The sequence below is a fragment of the Macrobrachium nipponense genome, chromosome 12 (genome assembly GCF_015104395.2).
Source record: "Macrobrachium nipponense isolate FS-2020 chromosome 12, ASM1510439v2, whole genome shotgun sequence".
Classification (NCBI taxonomy): Eukaryota; Metazoa; Arthropoda; class Malacostraca; order Decapoda; family Palaemonidae; genus Macrobrachium; species Macrobrachium nipponense.
Genome location: NC_087205.1, coordinates 25,652,108 through 25,672,763, shown reverse-complemented (window position 1 = coordinate 25,672,763; position 20,656 = coordinate 25,652,108). Strand labels below are relative to the sequence as shown.

General features: G+C 46.7%; 1 protein-coding gene across 1 annotated transcript in view; it reads right to left on the bottom strand.

Annotated features, from left to right (window-relative positions):
- LOC135224423 (ubiquitin carboxyl-terminal hydrolase 5-like) overlaps positions 1–20,656 on the bottom strand; it is an 85,083-nt gene that overhangs the window by 6,662 nt on the left and 57,765 nt on the right. The window contains exon 11 of the mRNA XM_064263408.1: positions 7,355–7,517. Coding sequence (XP_064119478.1) covers positions 7,355–7,517 — 163 coding nt within the window. The remainder of the gene's footprint in view (positions 1–7,354; positions 7,518–20,656) is intronic.

Sequence of the window (20,656 nt, the reverse complement as noted above, 5' to 3'; positions counted from 1 at the left end):
CAGCTGGTAACCGGGTTTTTGTTATATTCCCCCTAAGAAGACTCCTTCGGGAACTTCGAAGGGCTCGTCACACTCCGGGGTGTGACGGGGGTTCTTCTGCTGGTCCTCCTGTTCCTTCGGGAACGGGGCCCGTCTCCCCTTCTGAGAAGAAGAAGAAGACGGGGACCAAGGGTGTGCTGGCTACCGCTGGTACACCCTCGCCTGGTCTTGGCAGCTCTGCTGCTAAGCCAGGTACCGGCTCGGTTTCTCGTCTGCGAGAAGTTCCGAGTGTACGGTCCTCCTTCGGGTGACCGTTGCAGCCAAAGTTAAGACGCCTGAGTTCGCTCAGGCCTCATGACGAGGCACGGAGCAGAAGACTGTCGAGAGCCGTCAGGTGACTCTCGCCAGGCCAGCGGCCGCTCTCACAGCGACCAGCCGGGTACCTCGGGTGGACGTGGACGGTCTCTGACCGGTCCACGGGTTGAGGCTGGGAAGAGGTCCCCCGGTCCCCTCGACCACGGTACCAGCGGTTTGAAACGTGCCGCGAGGACAACCTCACCGGTCTCACGGCGAAAGTGAGCTCTGCAGGTCACCTGACCGCCGCTCCCACAGGGACCGGGCGGATACGGTGACCAGCAGCAGCTCGTCTGACGCACGGGACCGGGGTCGACGTGCTCAGTCGAGCCGCTCGCCACAGGTGAGCGGCACGGCCAGGCCTGCAGATCGATCCCCACCGCGGGTTTGGTGATCGGCTGCAGCCCCCCACGTACGCTGGTCCTGCCAGCGAGCGGGTGGGGGGAGCGTCAGGTCTGTCTCTCCACTACCTTCAACTTCCTCGGGCTACACCGGGAAGAGCGAGGTAGCTAGAGTGATCGTGAGAGGTGCGCCGCTCACGATCCCTTCACGACGCCGCACGTGCCACGTATGGTCTTAGGACCAACCAGGACGTTACGCGCAAGTGATTGGAGGCGACAGTCAGGGGGGGGGGGAGGGGGTAGCGTCATTCTGTCTCTCCGATACCTTCAACTTCCTCGGCATAGCCAGGAAGAGCGAGGTATATAGGAGTGATCGTGAGAGATGCTCCACTCACGATCCCGTCACGAGCCACGTGCCAGGTATGGTCTTAGGACCAACCAGGACGTACTCGCAAGTGATTGGAGGCAAACCGTCAGGGATCTGTTGCTGGTCCTTCTTCTGAAGGAGGAGGGTCCTGGGAGCTGCTCTTGTTGGAGGGACTGGATGGTCCTACTCCTCAAGACGCTGTAACTTCCAAGATTCAGAGTAACTTTTGCCCAGGTTATTGCACTGATTCGTCATCACAACGACCGGGGGGAAGGATCGCCGCTCCCACCAGCAGAGCCCATGTCTCTGCTCGAGTCGTTTTTGGGGCCCGAGAGGGAACCCAAACCGACGGTGGGTTTGCCACGATCGGAGCTTGCCGATTCTGTCTTGAACCAGAGTCTCTCGTCTCCGGACAAGAAGGCTCTCTCAGTTCTGGCCGGTCGATCAAGCTACTTCCACCTCCTCTACTGCGACAGCGGCGTTTCTACGTGTCTTCGGACACCGTATTTTAAATACTCCTTCTCCTCCTGAGAGGTTTCGACCTCGACGAGGACTGGAATGAGTCGGAGGACGGTATCGGCTCTCTCCTGTCAGGTGTCGATCAGCCCCACCCAGACGACGTTCACAGTGGCGGCAGACCCTTACCTACAGTGAGAGTTCGTAACCCTCCTCGGGAAAACGAAAACTTTTCTTTTCTCCTGACGATACGTTTTCCCAGACTCTGAGAGGCCATCGCCGCAAGGCGATGGCTGCTCCTACTCTTCTCCAACTGCTAGTTCCACTGGGACGGGAAGGCGAGCGAGTATCCAATTCCTCCCCCATTCCCTCTCTCCTTACGGCTACGAGGGAAAGGGGAAGGATCCTACAGAGATTTCTCTGTAGGATTCCACGTTGGGGACTGCGCTACCGGGGGGGGGGGGACCTTCCGGGTCCTACCTGACGTAAGCCCCGGTCGTTGAGGAGGGATCCTGCCCCATTCTCGATTTCTACGGGAATCGAGAGGCACCACCAGCCGATATCGTTTGACGAATTCGGGGGGGTTTCGCAGACTGCTTAGAATTCTACGGAATTTCTAGCGCATTCAGAGTGTTAGAGTTTCTTACGATCTCCAAACACTTAGGCGAGACCACGGTCCAAAGTGAGCGAGACGAGAATCCCCGATATGTTACACGATAATCGGGAACCTCGCCTATGCTCGAATTCCTGGAATTTCTAGCATTAGGAAGAAGACTGCTGCTGAAAGAAGACTATCTCACAGTAGGCGACCAACCTGGAATAGAGAAGAACGGACGGGAATATCCAGTTTGGCTTGAACTATCGTCTTAGTATTCTGTTCACCATTGAAGCTTTCCTTCGAGGAAGACTTCTTCACTCTCTTTGATAGAGACCGAAGGTGGTCGATCTCCAATCCTTATTTTTGTTTTCTTGAAGGAAAGAATTTAGGATGGAGGATCGTTGTTCAGAATCCTACAAATATACTACGTATATTAACCTCGCGACATGATTCTGCTAAGCAGTTGAATGGTCCGAGGGGTAGGTGCATATCCTGGTTATTCTACGGATTGCGACTTAGACGAAAAGTATTCTAATTGAACTGCAACTCGGGTTGCCTGCAACCTTCCAGGAGTTTCCAGTTTCAATTTTATATACTTATGGTGTTGTCACAACAACACCATTTAAGCTTTTATATTTACCGAAATTCGTTTCGCATAAATATAATTGCTCGAGCATATCTTTTTATGCTCGGTGGTTCTAGCCGAACGCATTCCTTCGTGGAAAGGATTACTTGGCAACTCAGGAGGACGAGTCAGCGACAGCTACTGCGTATTGAATTGCCCGAGGCATTTCAGTACCAGCTGCCGCTTTGAGATGGATGGTTGGTTATGTCTTTCTCACCTGCTTTGATTGAATACCAACCGTATCTCTGCCCAACAATCACGGACTTAAGTCTCTGATTAACGGGGATTCTCGCATACATGAATGACCATCTACTGCTGTGACGCTAGTATTCATCGTCTTCGGTATTGCGAGAATTTTAAACAGAGATATCTATTCGACTCTCATCTTTCTGTTTACCGCACGGTACAGAATTCTGTAATAGTCTCTTGCTGCATCGTATATCGATAATGCGAATGATTTTTGCGGAATCTGAGTTTGTCCTCAAAATATCTTGTATTCGGAGGTGTGTGCAATTGTTCATTGTTCACCCCGGATTAGCAGATGTATTGAAAGACATCGCCTACTCCCACACCTGCCAGCTCTACTTCCAAACGTTCAGCCCATGAGAAGCAGTTCTTCAGGCGGCTCTCCCGTGTTTCATTACTGAAGAACGCCCCGCTTTCATTGCACAGCAATGAAATGGCGGTCAGCGTTTTCAGTCATTTGTAAGCACAGGTTTAGAATCTTGAGATTCCTTCTCTCGATTCAGCTGGAAGACGTAGGTTGCATTCATTGCCTACCTTCGTCTTCAACGTCACAGTGTTGTTCTCCTTAAAGCTGAGATTCAACGTCTATGAGATTTTTCTTGCCATCAGGGACCTCGGTCTTTTGAAGGCAATTGACTTTCGCCTTTTGAGCTTATGCATTAAGAGAATCATCGCCGCGCCGTCCGGCATCGGTGACTAACAAATATTTTATTTGTTTGGTCTCTCAGCATAACTCTTTAAAGGGCGAAGGTCACGTGACTTACCCGGATGCTTGGACAACTTGCCTCTACTGATTCCGAACCAGTCAGTCGGCAGCTGTCAGAGCGCCCGAGTCAGTTACGAACTATGCTGTGGACTTAGTTCGGTTGTTCCAGAGCAATCATTACTTCGTCTTAATAGCTTGTCCAGTATGAGTACTGTACATAACCAAAGTCGAGAAGAGGGATAGGTTCTATGACTATCCCCTTCTTTTCGTCTTAGGTAACTGCATGACTTCTCTTGAGAAATCAAGCACAAAAGGATGGGGATTTGTGACGCTCGATTTCGTACCGATCTTCGTAGCGAAGACTCAGAACCCTTCGGTAACTGACGATTGGTTCGAGTCCTTCACAATACCCTCCCTAATGGACTTCACCGCCTCCGATACGAATGCTATGCTGCTTTGTCCTGTGAAGGCGCGACGGAGCTGTCTGAAGAAACTCGACACCCAGGATGAGTGTGGACGCCTCTTCATCATTCTCTCGCGTTCCGCAAGAACTTCTCCGTGGCGCAGTTAATGAAGGCAGGCGCCTGGTCCAACCGGACCGCATGCACCTCCTTCTACCTTCGGGATATTGCCCACAGTTCCTTGGATCTTTTTCCTTGGGAACCGTGGTGGTTGCTCAACACGTTGTGTAGTTAACCCAGACCCTCGCAGGCTGAACAGCATCGAGTCCTGGTGTGACCGTAAGAATGGATGAGGAATGAGAGTGTGACTGGCTCCTCTTCACATCTTTTTCTTCCCTCTACCTCTGGGTAGAGGGACACAGTCGTCACCCTGCTGGGTTAGGACGAGATGCAGGTGAGCTACTCAATAGAGCACCATCCTATCCCTTTCAGTAGGGATAGGAGTAAATATCCACCACTTCCTCCAACAAGGGGGAGGAAGTGGATGCCAATTTGAGACAAACCCATCATTTTATGATTGTCTCTTGCAAACAGGAACAAGTTCTTGCTTGCTGGTACGAAGAGATACGCTTGCCTCTCTTAGTACTTGGCCCAGAGGTCTGACCATTGATCCTGCGGTGCACACACCCCGATCAATCGGACAGAGGTTTGGATCCCTCCCTTGCTCTGACTTACGACCAGGGAGGCACTCCAGGGTTGGACGAACACCAGTCTGTTCACCAAAAAGACTCAGATTCCTCCCACCAAGAAGTGAGTCTTCCTATTGTTAAAGGACCGAGGGTTTGTATTACGTATCGGAACAAATGACAATTTGTCGAAAATTGCATTTTTCCTAATTATACAAACCTGAGGTCCTTTACATATAGTCCCACCTCATGCCACCCCTCACTCTGCAACTTTTTGCATGGGCCTAAAGCAAAAGTGATTCTTCACCTTTCGGGCGCGCGGGCGCGCGCACGATCGGACAAGCAGTTAACTACCGTTCTCCCCTTGTTCGAAGCTTACGACCGTCCCAGCTGCCGCTAGTTACCTTCCTATTGTTAAAGGACCTCAGGTTTGTATAGTTAGGAAAAATGCAATTTTCGACAAATTGTCATTTCAAATACTACAATGAAATCAGAACGAAAAACGCAGAACGAAAAACAGAGTTGTCAGAAAACGTAGCCAGGCAATAGGGAAGAAATGACATGCAGGTGACCATTACAAGAAAATGACCAAGTTAACCTACAACTAAGCTGGAATTTGGTCAATTTGTTGTGCCACCTTAACTAGTGGGAACAGCCTGAAAGGAACTTTATGATGTTCATTCACAGCATAAAGCATTTAGGTAAATACTGATCAAATTAGCATTAAGTTAACATAATAGTACATATAAACCATACATACTCAGGAAATAGAAACCAAATGATGAAACTGACCTACAGCAGAGTCAGAGCAGAGTTTTAAAATACTTCTACAACCCACTTCTCATTACACCTACATTATACTGTACGTATAGGACTTAGGCCAAGCGCTGGGACATACGAGGTCCCTCAATACTAAAAGAGAAATTGACAGTAAAAAAGTTTGAAAGGTTAACAGGAAAAAAACATTGCAGTTACATTATGAATAAATTATTAGGTGAGGGTGGAAAGTAAGATGGTACATAGAGAATATCAGGGGCCAATGGGGGCCTGCAAAGAACATTAAGTAAAGAATACAATATACCGCAAGGGGTACACTGACGACACTGTCCCCCCCTTTTGGGACAACCTACAGTATAGCAAATACACAAGACTTCCACATAATGCACCCAAGAACATTGCTTTATATCTCAATCCTAATCAGGAATACTTAATTAGTGAAACTTTGTATAATATAGATTCAGAATCTGGTACAGCTTTGAAAAACCAACATGGTACTTTACTGATCCAAGTATCTTTACAGTTTACATTATATATGTACGTATAATCACTTTTAACATCATCGTATGTGAAAACACATGAACCAAGACACTGAAGGATGATATTTTATTTTCAAATAACCATCCATATGTGGCACAACTATAACAAAATTTGCTTATATTATCCACTGCTTCCCATTACAACACTAATATATATGAAAATATGATTTAAGAAAACTGTTTTACTATATAGGAGTGGTGATCTGCAAATAATGTCTACTCCAAATTCTGCCATGATATAACAGTTCAGTTTGAGAATGTGAATTCATAGTTTTTTTCATAGAAAAACCAAATTTTAAAGAATGTAGTTGTTATTAAAAGTACCCTTAATGGACAACATAAAATAATTGTGCACACTTATGTGGAAATGCTGTTTCTCTGCTGCTCGTCTTCTACTATGAACATTTAAAAAAAAAAAGATATGTAACTTCAAGTGGTATAAATATGCAAATCAATTTACTGCTCTATGAACTTGACTACTGAAGAAACTGTAACCAATTTCCCCTACTTGACCTTAACCAAACACAAGATCAACCCCTGGCCCCCTTCGATAGTTGTACCTTAGATGCATGAACAAACCAAGTTTGATTAAGAATGTCACAATGAACAACCATCAAAAAATCTATTACAAGTTCAAAAACCTTCAACCAAAATCAATTGTGGACACATCTCACAAGTTATTAGGATTTAGTAAACCTTCATTCATAAAAACAGCAAAATTTATTCGGAGTCACATCTCACAAGCATCCAGCTATTAAGATTTAGAATAACTTTAACCAAATGGCAAGAATGCACATCTAAAAAAAAAATCAAATTTATTATGATTTAGAAAAACCGTAAATTAGCGTGAATGGAAACCACATCTAACAATTATCAATTTTATTGGGAGATAGACCTGATAAATTAGGTCTTATATGTACATTGTCATCTTGACTTTGATCTAAGGAAAAACTCATCTATGGAATGGACTGGATCTGTAAAGGTATCCAATATGGAATACTGTACAGACAATATAGTAACATGTCATACACTTCAAAAGATAGTGGGAAGTGACTGTACAGAACACTAGTACGATGACCACAATTACTTCTCATTAAAATTATAATTCAATGAAACTGTTTTATGAAAACCTAATATTCATATACAATGGGGCAATCCGACCTCTCTTCAAGTTTTGATACAGTAAAATATATATACCATAGAAGTCAAGACTTGCCAAAAAATAAACAAGTAAATTTATATTGATTTAAAGACATTGCACACAGACTGATATGCTCACCTGTATAAACAAATAATCAGGGAAGGTACGGAGACGAGTGATCTTCTGCATTCTAACTTCTTTCCCTGCTGCAGAACTAAAGGCAAGAATTTCCTCTGGAGCTACCAGTTTTGACAAGCAAACATCAAATGGAATCTTTGCTCTCACCTGTTCATCTGGTGGTCTGCAAGAGAAGTTAAAAGAGAAAGTTGAATTACTTGGACTCAGTTAGTGGAAACAACATATCTCCCATAAAACACTATGTATTTACTGTATATGATATATAATTAGGTTTCTGAATAATACATTCCATTATAAAATAGTGCATTAGCATCCATACAATAGCAATTCAAAATTTTTATATGGAATATTTTCCTTTGTAGAGACCCACAGTGGCTGGTGCCTAGCCAATTAGAAGTAAAAATACTGATGACAGAGGACATCACCTCTGATAAAAATTGTGTATAATGCTGTTTCCCTAAAAGTTATGACAATTACTGCACTGATGATTACAGGTGAAACTGAAATGAAAATTCTTACACTTATTGAGCTGTTTTGCAGAATACGCAATGAGGAAACAGCCTGATGATTAGGAATTTGAAATCATTGCTAGATGATTGGGAATTTGAAATCATAGCCAATGAACCTGATTAGATGTGGTAACTATAGAAGCATTGAGCTCATGCTGGTTGTAATAGAAATATAATAAGAAATATTTTAGTATATTTATTCTCAAACAGTTGGAGAAAGAAACAAACAAAGCCCAAGATGAACCAGCTAGTTGTGGAAAAGGCAAGAGTAGTACAGATCAAATATTTTTATTATGTATGGATTTGAAAAAACCTTTCTGATAGCTTTTGTTGATTACAAGAAGGCATTTAACAGCACCCACAAAACAATATTAAGGATGGTCTTCCATTAACATGGCATTCCTTTTAAATATGTACGTAATGCTCTGTTCATTATCCAGACAGAAGGTGAGGCAAGTTAATGTTGACTGGGCTTTTGCAGGGTGAATTTGCAGTAAATAGTAAGATGCTACAAGGGATGTTATTTAACCATTGCAAGTTCACCTTTGTTGTTTGTCATGTTCATAGATTGCATATTGAAAAAATTGCTGTGAAAGGTGAAGTGAATGTCTGAACTGGAGAAACTATACAAATATGATAGACTTTGAATATGCAGCTGATGGTGTTTTAAACAGTAAAGATTGCTTAATAGAATACATCATATATCTAGAGAGATGGGACTCAAATGAAATCTATGAAAAATAGATATAATAAAATAACAATTTGTCGGAAATTGTATTTTTCCTAACTATACAAACCTGAGGTCCTTCAACAATAGGAAGGTACTTAGCAGCAGCTGAACCGGTCATAAGCTTCGAACAAGGGGGTTCGGTAGGTAATTACTTGTCTGGCAGTTGGCGGTCAGCTCGACTGCGAGGAGAGGAGTCACTTTGCTTTAGGCCCAGGAAACGCAGAGTGAGGGGTGGCATGAAGTGGGACTATATGTAAAGGACCTCAGGTTTGTACAGTTAGGAAAAATACAATTTCCGACAAATTGTTATTTGTTCCGATACGTATACAAACCCTCGGTCCTTTAACAATAGGAAGACTCACTTCTTGGTGGGTGGAATCTGAGTCTTGTGAACAGACTGGTGTTCGTCCTACCTTGGATTCCCTCCCTGGTTGTAAGAGCAGAGGGAGGGATCCTAGCCTCTGCCCAGCTGATCGGGGTGTGCACCGCAGGATCAGTGGTCAGACTTCTGGACCAGATTTATAAGAGGGAGGCAAGCGTACCTCTTATAAATAGCAAAAGGCAAGAACTAGTTCCTACTTCAAGAGCCAAAATGAAGTCATGGGTTTGTCTCTGGTTGGATAAACACTCCTATCCCTACTGAAAGGGATAGAATGGAGCTCGGTTGTGTAGCTTACCTGCATCGGCCTCCTGTTCAGCGTAGTGACGACCACGGCCCTCTGCCCTCAGGTAGAGGAGAAGAACGAAGGAGGAAGAGAAGCCAGTCACACACACTTTCACTCGTCCATTCATGCAGTCACACAAGGATGCGATGCTGTTCTGTCCGCTCGGGTGCTGGGTACTACACAACTTGTTGAGCAGCCACCAGGGTCCCAAGGAAAAAGTGTCCAATGACCTGTGGGTGATATCCCGAAGGTAGAATGAAGTGAAGGTGGTCTGGTTGGCCCAAACCCCTGCCTTCAGAACCTGCGCCACGGAGAAGTTCTTGCGGAACGCAAGGGTTAGACTAATACCTCTGACTTAGTGGGCTCTCGGACGAAGGGTACGGGTGTCATCACTACCAGCTGTCTCGTACGCCCTCCTGATCACCTCACGCAGCCAGAAAGAAAGTGTTTTCTTGGAAACTTCTTTCTTGGTAACCCCGGTGCTAACGAAGAGGCGTCGACACTCAGGCCTGAGGTGCTGAGTTCTCTTCAGACAGCGCCGTAGCGCCCTAACAGGACAAAGCAGCATCTCATCCGCATCATTATCGGTGAAATCTTTCAGGGAGGGGAAGGTGAAGGACTCGAACCGGTCGTCAGGGACTGAAGGATTCTGAGTCTTCGCAACGAAGTTCCGGACGAAATCGAGCGTCATGGATCCCCATCCCCTGGAATGCTTGACATTGATGGAAAGACCACGAAGTTCCCCTACTCTCTTCGCCGATGCCAGGGCCAGCAAGAAAAGGGTCTTGAGAGTCAGATCCCTGTCTGACGACTCTCGGAGTGGCTCGAAGGATCTGCGAGTCAAACTCCTAAGGACGAGAGTCACATCCCACCCCAGGGTCCTGAGTTCCCTGGGTGGGCAAGACCTCTCGAAGCTCTTCATCAGGAGGGAGATCTCGAAAGAAGAGATGTCCACACCTTTGCAGTTTAAGGACTAGGGCCAGGGCAGCTCTGTATCCTTTAACCCTCTTACGCCGAAGCCCTAAAAATCAAAATCTCTCCTGTATGCCGGCGCCGGTTTGGAGTGAGCGTGGAAGCGGAAAAAATTTTTTTTTCAAAAAATCACAGCGCGCTTAGTTTTGAAGATTAAGAGTTTATTTTGGCTCATTTTTTTCCATGCCTGAAGTTTAGTATGCAATCATCAGAAATGAAAAATAATATCATTATCATATGTAAATAATGCGATATATGGTAGCGAAAAAAAAAAATTCATAGATAATTGTATTCAAATCACGCTGTGCAAAAAACGGTCAAAGCTAACGAGTTACTTTTTTTTTCGTTGTATTGTACACTAAATTGCAATCCTTTTGATATATAATACATAGTAAAACAATAAAATCAACACCGGAAAAATATTATCACAAAATGATGTACGAATTCGTAACGCGCGGACGTAAAAAAATGTTATTTTAAAAAATTCACCGTAATTCTAAATATTGTTCTAGAGACTTCCAATTTGTTTTCAAAATTAAGACAATGATTGAATATTACGATACTGTAAGAGTTTTAGATTATAATTGCAGATTTCGACCATTTCGGACGAGTTAAATTTGACCGAATGTCGAAATTTTTATATATATATTTTTTATATGCACATATTTCGGAGATGAAAAAAGCTACAACCTTCAATTATTTTTTATTGTATTTTTCATGAATTTGCGCACATTTTGATATATGAAACTCTATAAAAAGGCTAATATGAAAAGGAGCAAATATTAGGATAATGCGATGTACGTATTTCGGAGACTTGCGGCCCCGAATCGGCGAGCGTAGTGAAGGTAAATATATTTTTCAAAAATTCACCATAAATCCCAATATTGTTTTAGAGATTTCAAATTTGTTTCAAAATGAAGAAAAATGACGGAATATTACTAGGCCGTAAGAGTTTTAGCTTACAATTGCGTTTTTCAACTATTTCGGTAGAGTCATTTTGACCGAACGTGGCTTTTTTTCTAATTATCGTGATTTATATGCAAATATTTCGAAAAAAAGAGAAAAGCTACAACCTTCAATCATTTTTAGTTGTATTCTACATGAAATTGCGCACATTTTCATATATAAAAAAACTTATGTAACAGCTAATTTTAAATGGTGCAAACATTTCGACAATCGCACAAAAAATTCTGATTTTTTCGGAAGAGTTACCGCGCGAACGTAAGGAAAATGTTTTTTTTTTTTCATAAATTCACCATAAATCGAAATATTGTGCTAGAGACTTCCAAGTCGTTGCAAAATGAAGGTAAATGATTGAATATTACTAGAATATAAGAGTTTTAGCTTACAATTGCGTTTTTGGACCATTTCGGTAGAGTCAAAGTTGACCGAAAGTTGAAATTTTTGCACTTAACGTTATTTATATGAATATATTTCGAAACTGATAAAAGCTACAACCATGGGTTGTTTTTTGTTGTATTGTGCATGAAATTGCACACATTTCCACATATAAAACTTTATGTAACGGCAAATTTAAAAGGGTGCAAACATTAGGACAATCGCACGAAAAAATTTATCGGAAGAGTTATCGCACGAACGTAAGGAAAAAGTTTTTTCATAAATTCACCATAAATCGAAATATTGTGCTAGAGACGTAAAATTTGTTGCAAAATGAAGGCAAATGATTGAATATTACTATAATATAAGAATTTTACTTTACAATTGCGTTTCTCGACCATTTCTGTAGAGTCAAAGTTGACTGAAGGTTGAAATTTTTGCACTTATCGTTATTTATATGAAAATATCTCAAAACTAATAAAAGCTACAATCATGAGTATTTTTTTGTTGTATTTTACATGAAATTGCGCACATTTTCATATATAATACTTCATGTAAAGGATAATTTAAAATGGTGCAAAAATTATGTCAAAGTGACGAAATAATTTCCGAGATGTGTCACTGATACTTTTTAGTGTGATAAGAAAGAAATTCGCGCTTGCGCGCCTGCGTAGTGATTATAAACAAAACAACGCCTTGATCCGTGAACTCCCAGCATCCCCCAAGGAGTGTGATACAAAAGTTTTCGGCTGGTAGGCCTATAAGTATTTTTCCGCGAATTTAAAAAAAAACTTTTTTGAGCCGACGTATGATACGTCCAATCGGCATACGGGAGACATTTTGACTCGACGTTTAATACGTCCAATCGGCGTAAGAGGGTTAACTGCAGAGACGGAGAGGAGCTTCTCTCGGCGAAGGAAGACGAGGAAATCCGCTACCTGCTGAAGAGTACCAAACGGCCTGAGGTCGTTTGGGCGCCACCAGGATCATCCGAAGGTTCGCGGTGATCAGCGCCCTGCTGATCACTGTGAATCAGACAGAACGGGGGAAAGGCCTAAACGAAGAGGTTGTCCCACGGATGTTGAAGAGTGTCCTCTGCAGCTGCCCATGGGTCCGGCACAACCGAGTAGAAAACCTGGAGTTTTCTGTTGCGCTGGGTGGCGAACAGATCCACGACTGGACGCTCCCACAGGTTGAAGAGCCTTTCCGCCACGTCTGGATGAAGGAACCATTCGGTTCCCATCACCTGATCCCGATGGCTGAGCTTGTCGGCTACCACATTCCTCTTGCCTGGGATGTAGCGGGCCGACAGCTCTACTGAGTGTGCCGCAGCCAACTCGTGCAGCGGGAGGGACACCCCCCTGCTTATTGACGTACGCCACTACTGTGGTGTTGTCACACACCTGCAGTCAGCAACGGTGGTGGTGGTGGTGCGAAGAGGCACTCCTCTTAAGAGGTTCCTGTTGTCCAGCCACCAGGCTAGGTCCTGCTTCACCTCCTCCGTGAGGGACACGGGGAAGAAGGGAGGGTCCCTTGCCTGTGACCAACACTCCTTTAGTCTCCACTGAAGAGACCGCAGGTTAAGACGCCCGTGAGGGACTAGCTTCTCGAGAGACGACAGGTGACCGATCACGACCTGCCACTGGTGAGCTGGCTGCTCCTGTAGAGACAGGAACTGTCTTGCTGCCTCCCTGAACCTGCTGATCCGCAAATCTGCGTGGAAGACTCGCCCTGCTACCGTGTCGATCAGCATGCCCGGGTACTTCATCCTATGCTTGGGCTCAAGATCTGACTTCTCGTAATTCACTATGATTTCCAGATCGCAGCAGAATTCGAGGAGTCGATCTCTGTCCTGTAGCAACTGCGAGCGGGCGCTCACCAGGACTAACCAATCGTCGAGATACCTCAAGAGACGTATCCCTACCGAGTGGGCCCAAGCCAACATCAGCGAGAACACTCGCGTGAACACCTGTGGGGTGGTTGAGAGACCGAAATAAAGTGCCCTGAATTGGTACACCGTCCCGTCAAGGATGAAGCGTGCTGTTTCCATCGTGAACTGAGTCTGGCGAACGAATCGGTTCAAGGGAGAGAGATCTATCACCAGGCTCCAGCCCACCAAGGACTTCTCCACTAGGAAGAGTCGGCTGTAGAAGCCCGGCGACTGATCCTGTATGATCTCCACAGCATATTTGCTCAGCATGGCTTCTACTTCCTGCTGAAGCGTCACGTCCTTGGTCGAGCCAGGAATGTAGGTTTGCAGATGGACTAGGTTGGAGGTGAGGAGTGGTCGAGACTCGAAGGGTAGTAGATATACCTCCCGAAGGACGTTTACTATCCAGGTCTCCGCACCGTAGCACTGCCATGTTGCCCAATGGCTTGCCAGGCAACCCCCCACTTCCGGCAGCAGGTGAGGGGGAACGCCGTCCCTAGCATTTCCCTCCTCTCTTCGACTTCTTCCCAGATCCTCCTCGAGAGAAGGACTGGTAGGAGGGTTGGTTGCGGTCGCTCCTTACAGCAGAAGTCGAAGGCAGAGTCTTTCCTCTCGGCTTCGACGAGGCGACCGTCTTGGCCGCAGAGGAAGCGCTAGCTAAGCTCTTGGGCTTAGCCGCAGTCGTCCGACGTTGCCCAGCCACCTTGGAGACTGCCTGGTGGACAAGATGGTCACTATCGTCAGTGTGCCGCTGTTCCACTGCAGCGTCCACCATCTCTCTGGGGAAGAGAAAGGAGAAACTCCGCACCGGTCCATTGCGAAGACCCAGAGCCGCCTCACACCCAGCCGTCTCTACGCCGGAGAACCAGGTTGGCCCACAGGTTAGCCGTCTGGTGAGCCAGGTAGGCTATGGCCCTGGCCCAAGACTGGCACAGTCTCACAAAAGCCGGGTCCCCTTTAGGAGTGATGTTCCCCAAGGAGGCTGCGGCTTTCGACACTGTGAGGGACCACAGGTCGATCCAGGAGACTGCCTGGAATGCTGCCATTGTGGTAGATTCCAAGGCAAGTGCCTCTTGCTGTGAGAACCAAAGGTTCTCCGACAGGAGCTGCGGCAGAGACACCCAAAAACACCCCTGGAGTTAGCCTAGCTAGCTCCGGGTTAACCTGTTTGGGCGGCAGAGGGTCCTCTGAAGGCACATAGAAGCGCCTCTGTTGCGGTAGAGGTGGAGGAAGGAGCTTAGCAGACCTACTAGACCGAAGCGAACCCTTCTGTCCGGAGACGAGAGCGTCCACTTGGCTCAGCACGCTGTCAGCCAAGGCCGATCGCAGCAGACCCACCGTCGTCCTGGGTTCCTTCTTAGGTCCCCAGAATGACTCCAAGCCCGATGTGGGCTCGGAAGGTGGGAGCGGCGATTCTTCCCCGAGGTCGTTGTGCTGACGAATCAGCGCAATTACCTCCGCGAACGACCTCTGGATCTCAGGAGTGACTGCATCCTGTGGAGACGGACCGTCAAGCCTGTCCAGCGAGAATGCCTCCCGAGACCCTCCTCTTTCCACAGGAGGAACCACGACAGACCCCTGCTGGTCTCCTCCTGCCACTTGCACATACGGTCTGGTTGGTCAGGTTCGTAGGGCGCCGTGGCGGGATCGCAAGGAGAGTGCCCCTTGCGATCACTCCTGATTGTCTCGCTCTTCCTGGTGAAGCCCGAGGAAGTTGAAGGAATCAGAGAGGCAGACCTGATACTCCCCCTGCGCCCACCAGCAGAATCGGTGTGCTGAGGGGGCTGCAGGCGATCACCAACTCGCAGTGGTGATCGAGCTGCAGGCCTGGTTGAGCGGCTGGACCGAGAACAATGGCGACGGCCCCGAGCGTCAGAAGAGCTGCTGCTGGTCCCCCTCTCCGCCCGGTCCCGGTAGGAGCGGCGGTCAGGGTACCTGCAGAGTCCGCTGTCGTGGTGAGAGCGAGGCCTGTCCTCACGGCGCGCCACGCTGCTTGGACCAGCCGAGGCTGGTTCAGGCGACCGAGGGGACCGCTTCCTCGCCTCAGCCCGTGAGCGGTCTGGGACCGTCGCGTCAACCCTGGGTACCAGCGTATTGCCGAGAGAGCGATCGCTGGTCTGGTGAGAGTTGCCTGAGCGACCCCCGCCAGTCTTCCGCTCCATGCCTGGATCCTGGCGCTGAACGGACTCGGTTGCCTGGGTCTTGGCTGACCGTACACTCGGTGACTCTCGCGAACGAGAGGCCGAGACGGTACCTGGCGTTGAGGCAGAACCTCTGGCGCCAGGTGAAGGGGTACTGGTGTTAGCCGACACTCCTCCGGTCCCTGTCTTATTCTTCCTTGCAGAAGGAGAGACGGGCCCCATTCCCGAGGGAACAGGAGGACCGGCGGAAGTCCCAACCGTCCCACCGGAGTGGGACGGACCCTTACCTTAGAAGTCTCAGCGCAAGCCTTCTTGGGGGGGAGGAGGCAACCTTCTTCTTCTTCAGCTGTGGGGCCTTAGAAGTTGAAGGGGAAGCGGCAGCAGACAACTACGACGAAGACAACACCTTCCTCTTCTTTTTCGTCAGCTTCCTCAGCACCACCATCAGGTCTTCCATCCAGGACAGTTGCCGAAGCAACAGGGCCCGACTGCACCTGTCCGGAAGGACCTGGGGTGCGAGCAGCAAAACCACGGGCAGGAATGACGGTGGCAGGAACTGGTACCAGGACTGGAGCGGCAGCATACTCAGGAACAGGAGGAAAGCTCTTGGGACACCGGAAGTCCGGGGCTGTACCAGGAGCGGCAAACCCAGGTGGCGGCGTCACAGCGGGCATCGAAACCTCCAGCAGCGGTGCCTGCACAGCAGCTGTCGGGGTCACCGTGGCACGTGCTGAGTGTACACCAGGTGCGGCGGAGCAGCGTAGCCCCGAGCGAACGGAGGACCCCGAGTACAACTGGATGTCGGGGTATCTTGGCTCCCCCACCATGCTCGACTGATCGAGAGAGGAGGAGTGAGAAACCTCCCCCGAAGGGAAAGGAGCCATACGAGGGAGCCGAGATGGAGGAGAAACGAGGAAGACGTGTCCGTGACCAAGGGCGTAGCTGAAGAACCCTCCGACGACTCCTTGGCCGGCTTGCATGGCTTCTTCCTTCCTCAATAGCGCTCCCACTGCTCCTCCGAGAGCATTCTCGCCCTCTACACCGAGTACAAAAATCATGAGGATCAACCTCTACAGATGATCGGAAGGCCCCACACTTACGGCCCTCCACACCAGGGCACAATCTGCGGCTGATGGGGAAGCGAGGGAGTCTCTCCGGCTCTCGATTCCATTTCCATTTCAATGAAGCACTGTATGAATATAAAAACACACACATACTTACTTATATCCTTTGCACTAGCACACAGTAAAAGGAAAAGCAAAAAAGTCTTCACGCAGTGAAGTAAACCAAGCATACGACAGAAGCGGGCAGAGGCGCGAGCAACACGTCTATCCACCAATGCGGCCAAAATCAAAGTGACTCCTCTCCTCGCAGTCAAGCTGACCGCCAACTGCCGGACAAGTAGTTAACTACCGAACCCTCTTGTTCCAAGCTTACGACCGGTTCAGCTGCCACTAAGTACCTTCCTATTGTTAAAGGACCGAGGGTTTGTATACATATCAGACCAAATGTATGTTTTGTTTTGTTTTGTTTTGCTTTTGCTTGTCTGGTGCTTTTACGTTGCGTGGAACCAGTGGTTATTCAGCAACGGGACCAACGGCTTTACATGACTTCCGAACCACATCGAGAGTGAACTTCTATAACCAGAAATGCACATCTCTCACTCCTCAATGGAATGGCTGAGAACCCGCGACCACCGAGGTGGGACGATAATACCATACCAACCACGCCGCTGAGGCGCTTAATAAAATGTATGAACAATGGGCTGGAAAAACATTACATAGTAAATGAGGATGAATCTTTTAAATATTATGGTGCAATAATACCCAGTACAGGTTCTCTTGACTTGGAATTTAGTGAGACTCTATAGGGCAATAAAATTAAATAAGATTCAGTCTAATACAACCGGTACTGCTCTATAGACGTGAAACTTGGCTTGACAATAAAACTAGTGTAAGTAAAGAATATGATATTGTAATGATACAATTAAGTTTGTTCATACTTACCTGGCAGATATATATATAGCTGTATTTTTCCGAATCCGACAGAAATTTAAACACTTACGACACACGCAGTGGGAGTCAGGTGGTTAGTACCCATTCCCGCCGCTGGGAGGCGGGTATCAGGAATCATTCCCATTTTCTATTCATAATTTTTATTTCCACTGTCTCCTGAGGGGAGGTGGGTGGGTACTTGATTATATATATCTGCCAGGTAAGTATGAACAAACTTAATTGTATCATTACAATATCATTTTGTTCATGAAACTTACCTGTCAGATATATATATAGCTGAATCCCACCTTTGGTGGTGGGAGTAGACAGAATAGAAGATTTTAGGAAACATATATATGCAGATAATTGATATCTTGATTCCTTACCTGTTAGCATAGCTGACTTCGTGGTTACTGCCGCGTAAGTCTGCTTGTGCTACTAGAGTTGCCAGCGAGGTAGAGACCTATATAGCTGGTGCACTCCAGATGATCTGTCAACAGGGGCGAGACCACGACGTGACTAGACCATATTGACCATACCATGAGGGCTAAGAAGTAAAATAAATATATATATAAAAATATATATCACCACCTGACCCACCTAGCCAAAGTTAAGGTGTGTTAACTAAGGCTTAAGAGTTAAGAAGTCACCGTTGTCGGCGACTCAACTACTAAATTAAGAGCTCTTCCTAACCATTTTCTACAGGATAGGATGAGTGGTACTTCTTGCCCCCAAGATTGTGTCTGCAGACACGTATGGCCCTAGCGAGCAGCAGATCTCATATGCCATTTCATCTCGCAGGGAGTGTGAATTGAACACAGAGTTGCTTCGCTAAAACATGGTACTCAGGATGTTGCTGAGTGCCATGCTCTGTTGAAATGCTTCCGAGGCCGCGCCCTCACCTCGTGAGCATTCAAATCAAAAGATTTCAAATCTTTGTGCAAACACAAAGAAGGAGCTTTTTTTTTGAAAGACCTCCTTAACAATAAAGCCAGGGTGTTCTTCGATATGGGCAAGTCTGGTCTTTTCGGAACACTGCAGATTGTCCGTACGACTTCGACTTTCTTGAGTTTTATGTAGATAAAACTTGAGAGACCTGACAGGGCACAGGACTCTCTCTGGCTCCTGCCCACTAACTTGTGCCATCCTTGCTTCCAACGATCCTTGGCCTCCCAAGGTACAAAACGGGTTTCCATTCTTAGGCCATACGAAAAGCTTAGAGAGCACACCGCCTTGTGTTCTCTAAAGCCAAAACTTGTGACGATGGCTTAAAATCTCACTAACCCTCTTTGTCGTATCTAGGGTGGTTAGAAAAATGCCTTCCTGATCACATGCAAGAAGTTAACAGGTAGGAGATGTTCGAATGCTTTGACATCAAGAACTTCAGACTATGTCTAAGTTCCATATTGAAAGCTTCGATCTGGACATGCACAGTCAGTCCGTCTGTTACTAACGTCAGGTGACCGACCAGTTGACCAGTCAGACGAATCAAGGACAGCAAGGCTGTACCCTGAAGACCATAAGGCACTATTCTTCGCTGAAGGATGAGTGTTTGGACTGCCTGGGCGATTCAAGCTAAGCAAACCTTGGGGGGTGTATCAACGCAACCCAACGTTGTTAGCGAATCAACTCCTGAGCCACTCCTGACTCGAGCTTTCTGGTGCCAGGAGAAAGGAGCGAGGAGCAAAAAGGCGATTCAGTCCCGAAGGACGAATGCCTGACAGTCCAACCTGGTCTCATGTTAACGATCATCGGGGGTGTATAAACGCAACCGACTTCGTCAACAAGAAACTCAGGGCTACTATATGTCTCCTGATCTCGCACGAGTGTCTGACTCCGAGAAAACAGGTGAGACAAAAAGTAGATGGTGGGGCGAGTTTCGAGATTTCACAGAACTCAAAGATCGTGAAGGGCTTTGTTGTTTGACAGAAGCAAATCTCTGAGCCCAAAGGCCGTCAACAACATATTTGCGTATTCTTTAATAGTTGTGACTGCCAGCTTATCCATTCTTCAAACGGAAAGGGAAGACTGCAATCTTATGCTGTCAACATCTCGATAGTCTGAACGTAGTCAGACTCAGAGCGGAGAGGTTATAGGTACCTTTCGTGTTAAAGGAGACCGACTCTCTCGGAAAAGGTCCTTGGAAGGACGTGACCCTCTGTGAATCTAGGGTCTTGAAGGCCAACATGGGGCGATTAGCGTCATTGTCGCTCCCTGTGATGATATAAATCATCTTATTACATTTCCTAGTGATTGAAAAAGGGGAAAAGAGACTAAACATCCATCCCCGTTCAATATCATAGGATGGCGTTTAATGTTACCCGCTCCCGGATCGAGAAAAAGGGAGCAGAGAAGAAGAAGCCTCTTCGTCCTCAACCTAGCGAAGAGATGAATGAAAGGACGTCCCTAAAGTCTCCACAACTCTCAACATACTTCTAAAGAAAGATTCCACTCGGAAGTCAGTAGTTGCTGCCTTCGATCGAGACGATTCGAACGGACTTTTGCAATCCTGTAACGAACCTCTAGAGGATCGTTCCATTCTACGCCTGTTGTTATAATAGGCTCTTTCTCGTAAACCCGAACGGGACCGAGAGAAGATACTTCCTAAGATATGAGAGAGCTGTGGAAGATCAGAGTTGATATGGACCATGGTTCCAAAAATTCGTTTCGAGGACTGGAGGGACGACTGAATTGCTTCCACTTCTTTCAGATTATGATCCAGGACATCTGAAACCCTCTCCAGATGTCCGGCAACTTCTTTCTATCACCTCAAGAGATACTTAACGCACCGAGAGATGTTCAGAATCATTCCTAGATCTTTAATAAAATTTCAGTTTCCCGGTAGGAAAAAAACTGTAGAGGTCTGAATTGCAGTCTATTCAGGGAAACAAACTTCTTTAGGAAGGAAATGTCCCCAGCAAGCTCATCCATTCCCTCACACAGTATGTTTACTTCCCTAATAAGGCTGCGCTTTGCCTAAGCAAGAGAGCATATAATAGTGCAATGTTGTGGTAGACTCGTAG